We start from the raw sequence: 16102 nt of genomic DNA on the forward strand, positions 1-16102 counted from the left end.
ATATCATACGCATGCAACCTTTCTAGTACTGACGACAAGCTCAGAAGCTTTTGTTATGTACATAGTGGTCTCCTGATCTCTATTTCTTCTCTTGAGCATCTTTGTCTTACTGCTTCCCACTTCGTCCTCTCTTGTGCCCCCACCTATCACGCTTATAACATGATGGTTTAATTTTTTCCCACCTTCTCCTTTGACCTCTCTTATATATGCATCTCCACCTTTATTTGTCGTTACCTTCTTATCGATCTTCCTTCCTGAGGGGGCGTTAGCATCCAAATCTACAAACATCACTCGAAGGGGCAAAAGCTCGTCGAGGTCATAAACATGCCGCCATCAGGGGAGTACCTTCTTCTCAGCCAATATTTTTTCCTTATAAAAATCTTCAATTGGAATCGTAGAGGCATTAGACACTGACTTCTTCGAGACTAGTTATGTTATTTTGAAATTGCCTCTTGATCTAATTCTTCTATAGGAAATACATGTAGATCGAACACTCTCGAGCTCTATGAGTCACTCCTAATTGGCGTGGGGCTGTATAATTGGCGGAGGGTGTGTCCGGAGGAATCCTAATTGGTCGGAACACTATATCGACTACTGTTCAGGTGTGATCCAATCGCTCTCGGTGCATTCATGTCATTGTACAGTTCAAAAATAATGATCGAAATACTATAACAAGCCCAAAACATTATAATAGATAAAATTTTTGAGAGATAATTTAGGTATTTTTTAAATCAGATGTGCAGTCTAAAAAAATAAAATGAGAATATTAATTAAAAAACATTTAAAATCAGTATTTTTTAGAAGAAAAAAAATCATCCAATTTATTTTAGTCACTGTCTCGAAGGGATAAACATCAATTTGGAAAAATAGTGGATCTGCATTTGAATTTGAATTTTCTTCGTGTTCTAAACCCGATTAAGGATATTTGAATTTGATTTGGGTGAATCGACAGACCAGAATAGTAAATAAAAACAATGTAATATCTTAAAATATCTTAATTAAAGGATAATGTCTTGAAAAAACCTCATGATTGTCTATCCTTTTTAAGCTCTTCGAGTTCATTATTTTCTGAATCACCCACGAATATGTACATAAAACTATGGAAAATGAAGTGCATCGAGCAATCTAATACAGGTATCTTGAAATAGTTCATGCATCAATCACATTTGAACTAACTAGCACATCTACAAGTTTACGACAATAATGATATGTCCGACTTAATAAGAACCTAATATACACAAACAAACACGAGGGGAAGCTAACGAGTAAAAGTTTGTGGTATCCCGACAATGAAAGCCTAACATTAGGATTAACTGTTAAGAAACAACATCTTTCTGCAGATAATCATATCGAACTGGAAAGGGACAAAAGGTGGACAAACATCGAGATCGCATACTCATGGCTGCAGCTACTTGAAACTTGTCTGAACAATCTTGAGAATGGATGTCCTGCTGGTCTAATAGTTGCAAGGAGGATCAAGCGGTAGCCACTACTTCTGGTGCCTTGACTGCTTGTCCTTCTGCTGTAGCCGTATCCACCTTGGTCACGGCTGCAGCACCATTAGCTTTGGCATTCTTGGCTGGTGGTGCCGGCTTTTTCCCTTCAGCTGCAGCTCCATCTTTGGCATCTTTGGCTGGTGTGGCCACAGGTGGTGTTGGAGGTTTCATGTGCGGCGGGGGAGTATGCTTCAGCTTTACTAAAATCTGACGCATCCTTGAGAGATCAGTAGGCTTTCCAGGCTTCGGTCCCTGGATAACAACAATCGACGGCTTCTTATCCTTATCCTTCTTCCCTCTCTTCTCAATGTTGGCTATCTCATGGGGAATTAGTTCAGCAATTGCTTTCCAGTATTGTTTATCCGCATTTGCAAGGAACTTCTCCTGGTTGGCGAGATACAGCTGACAATAAACAAATAGAAAAGGTACTGCTCAGAGGAAGAAATTATATCATAATCTCTTGACGCAAGTAGATGGGACGCAGGATAAGAATGACCAGGATTATATACCGTCTCTTTTTCTCTGTTCTGCAACTTGCTTGTTTCACAGTTCAGTTTCCTTTTCTCATAGAAAGCTTGCTTATATTCTTCAGCTTCAGAAATGATTTCGTTTCGTAGCTCCTTTTCTTTCCTCTCCTTCTCTTCAAGGAGGACAGCATTTTGGCTGCATGTTTGACATTTCAATTGAAACTACTTGAAGCTTACCAACAGAAAAAAAAACCAGCATAGGTCACATGCACAACTGAGTAAGCAAAGAAATATTTTAACATCCAAGATATCTTTGGATCATTTTTTCAACTGTGTAGTCTGCAAAAGCTTTCAACAGGGACGGTTAGTTCGGTATTACCTGTCATTTAACAAGAAGTCAAACTAAGTTCAATGGCATGCCATATCCTAAAAGTGACAAAAACACATGTTCCATGATCTACGTAAAAAAGATTCATAGAGGTGGCTCCAGGTTGCAGAATGCGGTCATCCTGAGTGACGCGTGGTGTTTAATTAGATGGCAAGTGCTTAGAAGGACAGTTACCAGATAAAATTCTGTAAAGCTAAACACTTAAAAAAATATATATGTAAGGCCATAGCAAATTTACAATGTTATGAAGGAATTAATTTGTCAAAGATAAACTGTCAACAAAAGTACAAATTCAACACATGTCACATCAACATATACTGACAATTTACTAACAATTTGGGACATGTTGTTCAAGTTTCTGCAATGAGAAAAAACAACTAACCAAACCTGGTAAGTGCAGGTGCTATTAAATTTGATAAGCGGGATGACAAAGAATTACAGCATGAATGACTTTTGATTGCTATTAACAATTCCCATGATCTGAAAAATAAAGCGAGAAATTAACAAGAAAGCATCTTTCACTCTCACATCAAGAATAAATGCAGACAAGCATCCTAAAATGCTATGTTGAACAAGTACACTCGTGCATATGTATTGGAAAGTATAATGCATCAAGTCAGTGTTCATAACTCTCAGACTGCTCAATTGTCCATGACATGAATGCCCACAAGGTTGTACTTTCACCATATTAACTACCATATCATCAATATCTCATTACATGGGGAAAACTGACTCCAGTTTCAACTTAAGGGTATAACAAAAGAAATCAATAAAAAGAGAAAAAAGAAATTTGGACCTCATTTGGTGGATAACCATATTATATGAAGGGCAAAGTCAAAGGCAACCATCAGTGATGACACTTAACCAAACCCAAAAAGGCCTTTATCAGACAAGCTCTAGGCTTATCCAGCTCTAGGTTACATTCCAAGTGGAATGTACTAGCTAGCATCTAGAAAATCAGGAGATGAAGGGCCAAAAAGCACCATCGAGTCCTAACCCTTTTAGTACAAACTTCAAAATTAGCTGGTCTACAAGCCAACTGAGACTGTATAACTACAGAAGTTTTAGTTCTAAAGAATATATTTTTCCCAACAACATCTGCGACCTTAGATTGTTTTAGCAAAAGGTTGCCTGACCGTAAAATACAGGTGATTGGCAACAGTACCAGAGGAAAAGAGACAAAGAGGAATCACATGCTAACCAGACTCGGAGACAATGAGTGCAAATGTAATGTAACAATACTAAATTCTAAACTTTCCCTGTAGAGAATGGATGTTAAAATGGCTCAATTTTTAACGTCTCCAAGTTATATGTTTTAAAAGTCCTGCATGACTCTTACAAGAAAGAAGCACTATGACAACAATAATTGATGACGAGAATCTATGAACCACAAGGAACAAAATAGATGCATGCCTCTGCTGATACATTCATCAGTACAATAATCATCATCTATTTGAAATTCTCAATCATCATACCATTATTCTATTCTATCACATCCCAGATGAAATCTACAGTTTAGAATGGCTCAAATGCACACCACTGTTGCACAGTAAGTTTGATGTAGAACAGCACGAGAAGTAGAGAGAGAAAAAGAGAATCATATCAGAGAGGAGAGTAAGAGGCTAAAAAAAGAAGATGTAATTTTCAAATCTAAATTGTTCCATCCATTGACAAGCTACACTATCTATAGGGTTTAGGAACCTTAGTACAGTAAATGAAGGCAATGATTTCCAAGAGTCCTCTTCCTCCTTTGACTTCTAGAACTTTTATGTCTTTTGGAAATTCCTAGAAGACCTAAAAAGCTTTAAAAACTTAACGCTGAGAAGAAAAAGAGTGCCCTTAATAAAAAAATAGAGTCCCAAGGTTAACACCTAAAAAAACCAAAAGACTCTATTTTTTCATACTCTAGGGCAACTAATTGATGAATTTTTACTGATTTCTTTGCCTAGAAAAAACTCTCTTAAAATTCTTTATAAGCATAGATGGTTCACCATCAAAGTTGCCTAGATGCCTTGGCAGTGTCTAAGAGGCAAATCAAATCCTCAAAAGACCAGGTAATTATTGTTTGAATAATACAACAAGTACTCCTTATTGCATAGCATACATTAATGTGAGAAAATACCAACTGTCAAGTATATTTCTAGGTGTTATGTACACTTCAATATCAATCGAGCTAGGATATTAATGACAATGTTGTACACATAACATTAATCAATTTTATAGACTACAGTATGCTTTTTAAATGATTCTGCAAATCTAAGAAAAATATGGAATATGGAAACCCTCGTTGTGAGATAATTTATGGACTCTAAAAAATAGATACATTAGCTAACTCAACACATAAAGCATCGCCAATGCCGGTCTCAAACCCGAATGAAAAAGATGGAAGGTTGCGTTAGGTCACTGACAACCAACGTAAAACTATATCAGATTTTATGAACATGGATTTTAATCGATTCTAGTATAGAGCTAGGTTGTCACCTGGATGTGATGTAAGACACCTTCACCACCTGAGCGTCCTGAATTGCAAACATTAAGTTAGGAGGTCGCTCGAAAGTGACCCATCACATTAGTGCCCGGATATTATGCCAAGTAGGCAAGGGTTATCTCATTGTTTTAGGCCAACGTGAGTAAAGAAGTTAGTCCAAGAATAGAGGGTCTGGTTAGTACTTTGGAAATATATGAACACTTTTAGGGAAGAAATTAGAATTGATAGACACTATAATCAGAAGAAGAATAAATATTATTTACTTACAAGGGACTAAATGAGTAGGGGAAAAATCTAGAGAGATTGATAGCACTAGATTTAAAATTTGATATACTAGAAAAGTTAAATATAGAAATGGTATAGAAATTGTTATTGATAAGGATCTTAAGGACAATGTTGTAGATGTAAAAAGATTTAGAGATAAAATTATCGTTCTAAAATTTGTGAAAGGATAAGATATTTTGAATGTCATTAGTGCTTACACCCCTCAAGTTGGATTCAAGAAATGATATAATTCTGTGAGACCAACAATGCTTTATGGATGTGAGTTTTAGACAGTTAAGAAAAAACATATACAAAGAATTTGTATTACCGAGATGAGAATGTTAAGATGAATATGTAAAGTTACTAGGAAAGATAGAAAAATAAGTACGTTTATTCGTGAATAACTAGGTATTGTTTCGATAGAGAATAAGATGAGAGAAAATCATTTAAGATCGTCTAAACATATGCGAAGAAGACCTCCGATTGCGATAGTAAGAACAGGTGAAATAATTAATGTTAGTGATATTAAGAAAGATAGAAAAAGATCTAAAAAAGACTTTAATAAAAACTATAAATAAAGATTTAAGTACTCCGAACTTAACTAAACATATAGTTTTTTACATATCTCAATGACGACCTCAAATAGTTGAGACTTACGACTTTATACTTTGTTATAGTTAAATCAACATATAATTGATAGTGTACGAAAATTGTTGTCCAAGTTATCACATAAGTAATTAGGTTATCACCTATTGTCACCTATGCAGTTTGTCGCTAATGATCGTCACTTTTTTCACAATCTGGAGACATTGAACCAAGCATTCTAATGAGTGCACATTTATCTATGAGTGCACATTTCTCTATCGAATCAACCTTTCTAAAATTCAAAACAATTTCTTATCACAAAATACAACCATAAATCTTACTAAAGCTACTAATTGATGAGATCACCGACTGAGTGACCTTCAAAGGCTAATAAGAATTTTGAGATCTAAAACATGAATCAAATAAACCTAGCTATCAACCTAATAAGAGATTGGGAATTCAGAGAACCGTAAGAGAAATCCAAATATAAGTTGCAGATCTATCAACGTCCATGAGGAATACGAAAGATCTAAATAAGCTGACCCAAAAAACGAGTATAAGAATAAGATCAACGGATGAGCAGATCTATAAAGAAAGGGCCTCACCGGCGCCACTCCCGCAGTATAAACCCTTCGTCGCGCTGCATCTGCTCCGGATCGGGAAGGATCGGGCCATCCGAGGTGAAGATCTCCCCGTTCTCCTCCACACCATATGTCGCCCCATTGGCCTGGGGCATCGTGAAGGGGGACGTCGACGACGAGAAGCCGTACCCCTCAGGGGAGGCGGGGATGCTGTCTCCGCCGCTGCCGCCGCCGACAGGGTGGTGGATGGGGACGTCTTCGGAGTGGAAATCGAAGTCACTGCCGGAGGCAACGTCAACGGGAAACCCGGGGGAGGCCGGGGGGAAGTGGTCCACGGCGGGATGGACATCGTCGGCGGGGGAGAAGGTGGAGAAGGCGTCGAAGCGTTGGGATGGGAGGCGGGGGTCGTAGCCGAGGTAGCCGTCGTCGAAGGGCCGGTTGGTGGCGGATCCCGCTGCCGCCGCCGCCGCCGCCGCGTCGTCGCCATCGTTGCTGAAGGTATCGAAGGCAGACGACATTTTGGGATCGGGACCGGCTTCCTCTCTCCCCTCTGGCTCTTTGCTCTCGATCGAGGTTCCTCTTGTCGTGGGGGCGGTCGACTTCAGTAATCTCCTTTAAAGCTTAATTAGTGCGGTGGCAGAGCACGAAAAGACACTAGTGGTTCGTTTCACGATAAATCTCTTTAGCACCTCGGTTTTAGATTTAAAAATTTATATAATTATAAATAAAATATTTTAATTTTATTTATCTTAATATTATTTTTAAATATAAAAATAATAAATAAATAAAATAATTTTAACGTCCTAATTACTTGTTCCATGGTGACAAACGACAGTACCACTGGGGTACTATCGGTTAATGAAAACAATGCAATGGTTGATGAGAAATGAGAACGTTGGAGAGGTTTATAATTTTTTACGGGGGTAGAAGGAGGCTGACGAGGGAGAGTGATGACGAGAGTGAGGAAGAAAATGATGTAGATGCTCCATCAATGCTAACATAATTATAAAATGTAGATGTAAAGTGTCATCGCTCTATATCTGTGTATGTATTCGTATCGATACATATGTTGATGCAGATATCGAGTGGCTCTTTCGTTGTTTTGCATCTACATCAATGTCGACATAATTGCCAAGCGGTATTGACATAGATGTAGAGTATCGACATTTGAGTCATCGTATTTCTCCTCTTCCTTTGTTTCACCTTTTGTCGTCACTTTTTCTCTTCATCCATAATAGTCACACGTGACCTCCAATGACATCGTGGTTCGTCACAACAAAATATTTAACTAAAATATTAAAATTATTATTTTTATATTATTTATACATATGTGATATATTATATCGATAAAATCGAAGACATCAGGATAAATAAAATTAAATATTTTATTTTTATATTTTAGAACTAAAAAAGTAACATGTAATTAGTCGCTCTTCTCACGACGCGTACGCAAAGATAAGATGGTGTGTCCACCATTGTGGCCGCCTTAGCGTGAGCCACATCTTTGTTCGTGACCCAAGCCATGACGTGGGCAAGTCTAATTATGTTCGTTGGAGGGAGCATCAACCAAAGAATCTGTGTTCAGGTCAAATCAAATCAAAATTTCAATAAAATTTAACTGTGGCTTAAGAAGAGCTTACATTGGAACCTCGAGGATTTGTTGTTCAACGTAGAAGCTTCCGGAGGCAACGAGATGTGTATTACCAATTATACTTGTTGGGATCCGTTAGAAAGTAAACTGCATTAACCTTCATTGCTAAAATTGAAGGTACCGACTAACCATATTTGTTAACAAAATTTATTCAGTTTAACGAGTTTGAGTGCAACAAAATTTGTTGAGATGCATGGAGTGAGCATCCAACAATCACTAGAAAAATATAGATAGTCCTTTATATTATAAGGGATTGGAAGGAAAATAATAATATTCTATAACAATCTTGTACCATCATGATTTTAAAAATTGTCATGGTTGTAACAATCTTAGAAGATTGAGGAGTTCTAATTAAATTTAAATTTTTAATGGATCAAGATTTAGATTTAACTTTGATTCAAGTAGAAAGATTTCTTAGAAAATTAGGATTTTATTCTTATAAATATACAATCTCAAAATTTCTGATGTGGATATAGAGAAGATTGACATAATAATTCATTGGATTTATATAAGAAGGTATACAAAAGAAGCTACGATTGAATGGCAATGACCCATTATAATGCTTGAATGAGGATGACCCATGAGTATTATAATGGATCTCATATATTGAAAATTTTGGCTTTCTATATGAACATAGATAAGAATTGTCGAACCATGCAAATCTCATATCAAATTTTTAGTATGTTCCTTATTTGTTGCTCTTGGTTTATTATTTTGGATTTATTTTCTCTCTCTCTCTCCTTGGCAAGTGGTTTCAAAACTAAAAAAAATCTAATGATTAAAGATTTAACAAGGATGTCATTGATTATTTTTATTGATTTTAATGTGAAAAAATTTGATGAAAGAAATAGTTTTACTAACAAGAATATCGAAAGGATGGACAAGCAAAATTAGAAAAGATGAGTGAAAAAGATTAAGAGAAGCTCGATGCAAAGTGTATGATTACTATTTTTGATGTGTATCATTGATAATATTATCAATAATATTATTGATGATTACTCTATGTTGATTATTTAAGATAAATTAGAATAGCTTTATCTTGTTAAAAGTTCAATTAATAAGTTATATCTAAAGTAGATGTTATATTAACACCAGGATGGAAGAAGGCAAAGACTTAATAAATAAGGCATTTGAATGTATTGTAAGAAATATTGAATCAATCGAAGAAAGTTGATTTAAAGATTGATAAAGAAGATACAATGATGTTGCTTCTTACATAGCTCATCGACGCCTTTGATAATTTTGTAGAGATGATAATACGTGAGAAGAATATAGTAACTCATTACAAAAACATAGTATTTTATACTATAAGAAAAATGGATAAATTTAAAAATATAGATAGTGAGACATTAGCTACTTAAGATGGAGGTTGACGAGGAAGATTTTTTTGATAAAGGTGGATCTCAACATGGTAGGTCGAGATCAAGAGTTAGGTCTTTAAATAATGTTTAAAGCTATAGATACAAAAATTATGGACATATTAGATAGAATTGTCTAGGAAAAGAAAAAATAGGAAGATAAGACTAGTAAGTGCTCTCTAATGATGGATGGTATTGATGATGTCTTCATAATCTTCAAAGGTAATGATGCATCTTTCTAGAAAAGCTATTTATAATATTTTACATATGTCATTCATGTTTATGCTTAAAAGGATTATTTGATTCGTTAAATGAAAATTAACTAGAAAGCTACGTTTGCCTCATGATTCAATAGTGGAGGTCATGGGTGTTGGTAAAGTGAATACCAAAATATTTGATAGATTGGTACGCACTTTAGAGGATGTAGCTTATATTCTAAGTCTTTTAGATTTCCAAGATTATGGCTATATGATGCGAGGTGGAGTTCTAAAAAAATATAGTAAAATGGTCCTAATGATAAGAAGATTATATCAAGGGTTGTACCATTTAGTAAAAAAAATATAGTAAAGATCTTCCAAATAGATTACACATGCATAAGATGATAGATGCCTACAATAGCAAGTTTCGTTCATGATGCAAAAAACGATGAGTGATATTTATCATGTCTAGGAAGCATATGGTTGTAAGGAAACAAATTATGCTGATGGTAAGGCAGTAAGATAAATATCTCTCTCTAGAATCAAATAGTGCTAGCTTATTGGAGTTAGGTTTAGACCATCAAACTAATTTAATTTATAATACCTATAGTGAATTCTTCAAATTAATGGTTTAATTTTTGCATAAGGTATAAAGTAAAAAAATACTCATCAATGTGAAGATTGTTATGGTAGATAAGTATTTTAGGAGGTTCTAACTACTTGCGATGAGTTATGTAATTGATCTCATATATTAAAATTTTGATTTTTTTCATGGATGTAAATGAAAGTTATCGAACTATGTTAAATTTTACATTAGCTTTTGGATATATTTTTTTGTTATTGATCTATAGGTGTTTCCTGTTTATTTTGAGTATTCTTCTCTCTCACCCTAATAAGAATGAATCCATTGTTAGGATCATGAGCGACACTAAGAGGGGGTAAATTAGTGCAGCGGATAAAAATCATCGGTTTGAAAATCATTCATTCAATTAAACTCGTTTCAGAAAGATATTAACTTGAAAGCGTATGAAAGGGTGTCCGGCAAAAGTAATTAAGAAGTAAAGCAGTTTGCAATAAAGATAAACAGCAAAACAAAAATGCGAATCGTTTTGTAGTGGTTCGTTCATCGTGACCTACATCCACTCCACTGATTCCTCTTCCGTCGAGACCACCGACATCCGGACTGGGGTCGCAATAGCGATTCCGAGTTCGTTTGAGAAAGTCCCGATGGCTTTGCATGTGCTTGCCGTGTCAGGTACGCAGTTGGCCTCGTGGGCATCGGAGAGAGCCGGCAAGAGTGATTTTGAGATCGTTAGAGAGGTTTCGGGGCGTGCAACGGGCTCCGGTCGTCGATACGCTGGCCGCGACGTGCTCAAAGGCGAGGGACGATGCATGCAAAACAAGTGTGATCATACTAACACTAAAGTATCGGATCCCATCAAAACTTCGAAGTTAAGCGTGCTTGGGTGAGAGTATGATCACACTTGGGTGACCCCCCTGGGAAGTTCTCATGTTGCACTCCTTTTTGTGCCTCGAGTGACGAAAACCTCTCCCGTAGACCTCCTTTTTTATTGTTTTAGGGCTCGGAATTTGCCGTGACCACTACGCTGTCAGTCTCGTAGGGCTCGGTGAGATCTTTCTGGACTAGGGTTGCAATAGCGATTCCGAGTTCATTTGAGAAAGTCCCGATGGTTTTGGCACGCGCTTGCTATGTCAGGTACGCAATCGGCCTCGTGGGCATCAGAGAGAGCCGGCAAGAGTGATTTCGTGGTCGTTAGAGAGGTTTTGGGGCGCGCAAAGGGCTTCGGTCGTCAATACGCCGGTCGCGACGTGCTCAAAGGCGAGAGACGACATATACAAAACAAGTGTGATTATACTAGCACTAAAGCATCGGATCCCATTAGAACTTTGAAGTTAAGCGTGCTTGGGTGAGAGTAGTACTAGGATGGGTGACCCTTGAGGAAGTCCTCCTCTTACACTCTTTTTTGCACCCTAAGCGACGAAAACCTCTCCCGTAGACCTCCTTTTTGATGGTTTTGGGGCTCATAATTTGTCGTGACCGCTACGCTGTCAGTCTCATGGGGCTCGGACAGAGCTTTCTGGACTGGGGTCGCAATAGTGATTCTGAGTTCGTTCGAGAAAGTCTCGATGGTTTCGACGAGCGCTTACCGTGTCAAGTACGCAGTCGACCTGTCGATACGCCGACCGCGACATGCTCAAAGGCGAGGGACGACACACACAAAATGAGTGCGATCATACCAACACTAAAGCATCTGATCCTATCGGAACTTTGAAGTTAAGCGTGCTTGGGCGAGAGTAGTTCTAGGATAGGTGACCCCTTGGGAAGTCCTCGTGTTGCACTCCTTTTTGCGCCCCGAGCGACGAAAACCTCTTCCGCAGACCTTCGTTTTGATGGTTTTGGGGCTCGAAATTTGCTGTGACCACTATGCTGTCAGTCTCATGGGGCTTGGCTAGAGCTTTCTAGACTGGGGTCGCAATAGCGATTCTGAGTTCGTTCGAGAAAGTCCCGATGGTTTCGGCGTGTGCTTGTTGTGTCAAGTACGCAGTCAGCCTCGTGGGACTCGTAGAGAGCCGACAAGAGTGATTCCGAGATTGTTCAAGAGGTTTCGGGGCGCGCAAGGGGCTCCGGTCGTCGATACGTCGGCCGCGACGTGCATAAAGGTGAGGGACGATACATGCAAAATGAGTGCAATCATACCAGCACTAAATCATCGGATCCCATTAGAAACCAAGTTTTAAGAGTAGAGTGTTGAATTTTGGATTTTGATGATAAAATTAATTGATGAGTTTATGGACTAATAAGCATTTGAGATTAGTGACGAATGAGAAACTTGATCATGGAAAGGCAAATCATTGAAACAAAAGAATTAGACGTTGGATTAGAGAGTATCATGTTAGAGTTTAGGCATCGGGTTATAAGGATCGGGGATTGTGCGAAGAAGATTAGATGTTGTGGGAGGTCAACATATCAATGGATCAGGCAATACACCGAAGAAAAGGACGATACACTAGAGGTTTGGATAAAATGTCCGATTAACAAATGACATATCAAATAATATAGGTTTTGTAATTGTAATTGTTATGTCTTGATCGAAGTTATTTAAGTATCTAATTGAGTTGGTTTTGGAGCATAATCATGCTAACTTGCTTAGAAGCTCATTGGGCCTGAACCAGGGCTGAATTGGACCTGTTGAAAGGCCACTTCAATAATCTGGAGTTGGGCTGGGTGGTGGTACTGTCCAAGCAGATGGTGGTACTACCCAAACAAGCGGTGGTACTACCAAAGCCCGGGTTCCCAGGTTGTCAGGCGGTGATACCACATAGGTAGATAATGGTACTACTAGAGCACGGGTTCCCAAGCAATCAGACGATGGTACCATCGAGTTAGGTGATGGTGCTACCATACTGTTAGGTGGTAATACCACCCAAGCAAGTGGTGATATCACTAAAGCCTTGGTTCCCAAGCTTTGTTAGGCAGTATTATCACTAGTATCCTGGAGATTTAAATTTTTTGCTCTAATTTTTAAGCTATTTGGGGCCTATAAATACTATACTTATACTTTCTGAGTAAAGCAATAAAAAATTTATGATTTTAAGTGTGTAAACTCTCTTAAGGAGTTGAGTCTCTTTCTTTGGAAGTCATTCTAAGGGCGGTATGAAGCCTTTTTATAAATGAAAGGTATTGAGGTCCTCTTGTAAACTTGTGAAAAGAAGAAAAAGTTGTAACAAGGATAATTGATCTTTGCCTATTGAAAAGAAAATTAGTAGTAAAAGTCGATGGTCTTGAGGGAAGAGGAATCGAGAGTGGACATAGGTTTGAACAATTGAACTACTATAAATCTAGTTTGTATTTCTCTTTATGTTTTTTCTTCATATTACTAACTGATTTAGTTGCTTACTATTTTTACTCATATTCTAAGTTAAACACATTTTCAATACATATTTTTATGAATCGAACTTTCAAACCAATATTTTTTAAAAATACTAATTCAACCCCCACACCCCCCACCCCTTATTTCTAGGGATGATATTATAGACAACTTTCATTAATTGTATATTTTGTTTGTATTTCTTTTGTCAAACGAACTATATTTCACCCTCCTTTACTTTGTATTATCGATGATTTGGATTCATTGATAAATTATGATTAAATGATGGTCGATGGTTGTGCATTCTCACTTCATTAAGAAGATTCTAACTATTAGGGATTGGATAAAGAATGCTAAGAGGGTGGCGGTGGAAAGATTATTGGATATCTTAGAGGTTATATATTAGTAATGATGGTAAGCTAAATTTTATTTTGATATATATATATATATATATATATATATATATATATATATATATATATATATATATATATATATATGATTTGGTTTATAGAATAATTTTAAATCTTATGTTTGCTATTTTTTCTCATGGATGGCTATGCATGTATATCTTTTTATTCCAAACTTCTACATAACTACTACGACATATGTTGTGGTAGGATTGTAAGATTCTATCCTAATGGTATCTTGCCTTAAACATGATTCTAACTCAACTAAAATCCAGTTTCACAACTTAACTAATATAATATTTTAACAAGGATCATAAGATCAATTGTGCACTAATAATTTCATTTTCAAAATTAACAATAGTTTATAATGCATCATAAAGTTGACACATTTGTCGAAAACTTGTGTAAGGATATAAACAAAAAAAAAAACTAGCCCTTATAGCCAATATTGACAACAAGAACCTACGACTAAAATTAGGCTACATAAAAAGTTTAAAGTCATCATATTGCTTTACAATTGACAATATTAACTTATTCAACCGGTGAAAATTTATATTAGTGTTGATTTTGACCAAATTATTGACACTTTGTACACTTGTAGAGATGATTCTATCTTTGCTTTCTTCATTTTACTTGATTGTTTTATACTCTTCGAAGGTAAGATAATCTTATTATTAACTTTTTTATTCTAATATTACTTGCATCTTCTTGGAAAGATAGTGTCACTGTAAGTAATTTATAAATATTCTGCTATAATATAATAATCACAATACTGTATGGATTAGAATTTATAACCCAATAATTTAAGATATTTTAAATTATATTTATGTTGATAATTGGATAAATATATTATATAAAACTATACAAACACACACCGAATGCCCAAAAAATCTGACAAAATCATGCATCCTATGTAGTAATTAAACAAACAATCATTTGATAGTCATAAATGTTTCTCTCTCGTAGGAAAGGTATTATTAACTCACTGTACAATCCATCAAGTCTTCACAAACTTCATTCAATTTGATTTCACATGTCAAACACAAAGGAGTTGTGTCAAATATCACAACCAAATTATTATATTAAATATTATCACATCAACAAATTTTAGATTTAATAAATTTCTAATTGTTTAATGTATAGCTCATTAAGTTCATCTTCATCTAGATATGGAGCTAAAGTATTAATGTGGAAGTGCTTATCGACAACATCATGAGTATTATTATATATTATGATCTATATCTTTGTTATTCATTGTTCAACTTGTTCAAATATCTCATAATTATTTTTATTGTCATCCATTATAAATGCCTTATTCAAATCAAATATCTCATAATCCTTCAACATGACTACTACTTCCCTAAAGTACTTGGAATTTTGGGACCGACAAAGGTTGAACTAAAGGTCTCCTATAACAATAGTTTTCAGAGATTCTTCTTCTATGCAAAACCACTCGATTCTATGACTAATGCTTTTAACTTGTAAGGAACATGAGAACAATGCATCAATTTGATTAAAAGACCCAAAGAATACCTCAAACCATCACTTTGATGAGTTTTAAATCCACAACTTCGCCACTCACCGCATGGCCTACTCGGTGACGAACATTTAGCTCAATGCATAAGTTGTTCGAGGAAGATGAGTTCCACAAGCACCACACTAGAAATCTAGGCTTCGATGATCAGCGCAACAAAGACTTTGGTGCCTCGTTACACTCAGCGGTGCAACTCGGTTGTTGGGCTAACAGTCCACAGTTTCAGCTCATAGTGGGTTTGAACGGCCCACAACCCACCTCCTCATTTAATCTAACCTTAATTCATATTATGGGGTGTGGATAACTGTGTTTTAAAGTCAGAAAGAGGTATAAATAGAGTAGCAACAAGGGCAACAGAGGAGATCCTTGCAGCAGTAAAAAGAAGGAGAAAAAGACATAAATCCAAGAAGAAAGAAAGGAAAGAAAATAAGAACAATATGGAGTGATTGTTCTCAATCATCCAACAGTATTCTCATCTCAGGTTAGATCAAATCTACAGTAGATTTTTACTGTGATTACTTATCTCCTCGCAGTAGTAAAAAGAAGGAGAAAAAGACATAAATCCAAGAAGAAAGAAAGGAAAGAAAATAAGAACAACATGGAGTGATTGTTCTCAATCATCCAACAGTATTCTCATCTCAGATTAGATCAAATATACAGTAGATTTTTACTGTGATTACTTAGGGAGAATAAGGGAGGATTTAGATATTGAGCACAGTGACGTAATACTTGTATCTCAATTATTCTCTTATGATTGTTAGGGTTTTGGGCAAGAGATTAAGATGTATATATT

General features: G+C 36.3%; 1 protein-coding gene and 2 pseudogenes across 1 annotated transcript; 2 read left to right on the plus strand and 1 right to left on the minus strand.

Moving 5' to 3' along the window:
• Nucleotides 1-1139: 1139 nt before the first annotated feature.
• On the minus strand, nt 1140-6896 carry LOC103985646 (clathrin light chain 2). Its single transcript, XM_009403406.3, has 3 exons — nt 6294-6896; nt 2006-2159; nt 1140-1898 (listed from the first exon to the last, which is right to left on the minus strand). The coding sequence occupies exons 1-3, from the start codon at nt 6785-6787 to the stop codon at nt 1476-1478; spliced, it is 1071 nt and encodes a 356-aa protein (XP_009401681.2). The 5' UTR covers nt 6788-6896; the 3' UTR covers nt 1140-1475.
• Nucleotides 6897-11338: 4442 nt separating this feature from the next.
• Nucleotides 11339-11457, plus strand: LOC135639246 (5S ribosomal RNA; annotated as a pseudogene).
• Nucleotides 11458-11720: 263 nt separating this feature from the next.
• Nucleotides 11721-11839, plus strand: LOC135639236 (5S ribosomal RNA; annotated as a pseudogene).
• The last annotated feature ends 4263 nt before the right edge of the window (nt 11840-16102 follow it).

This window comes from Musa acuminata, chromosome BXJ3-5 (genome assembly GCF_036884655.1).
Source record: "Musa acuminata AAA Group cultivar baxijiao chromosome BXJ3-5, Cavendish_Baxijiao_AAA, whole genome shotgun sequence".
In the NCBI taxonomy this organism is placed as follows: domain Eukaryota; kingdom Viridiplantae; phylum Streptophyta; class Magnoliopsida; order Zingiberales; family Musaceae; genus Musa; species Musa acuminata.

Coding starts and splice junctions, on each gene's coding strand:
- LOC103985646 (XM_009403406.3), bottom strand. CDS start 6,787: ATGTCGTCTGCCTTCGATACCTTCAGCAACGATGGCGACGACGCGGCG. Junction 2,160..6,293: donor ATACTGCGGGAGTGGCGCCG/GTGAGGCCCTTT, acceptor TCAAACATGCAG/CCAAAATGCTGTCCTCCTTG. Junction 1,899..2,005: donor AGAACAGAGAAAAAGAGACG/GTATATAATCCT, acceptor GTTTATTGTCAG/CTGTATCTCGCCAACCAGGA.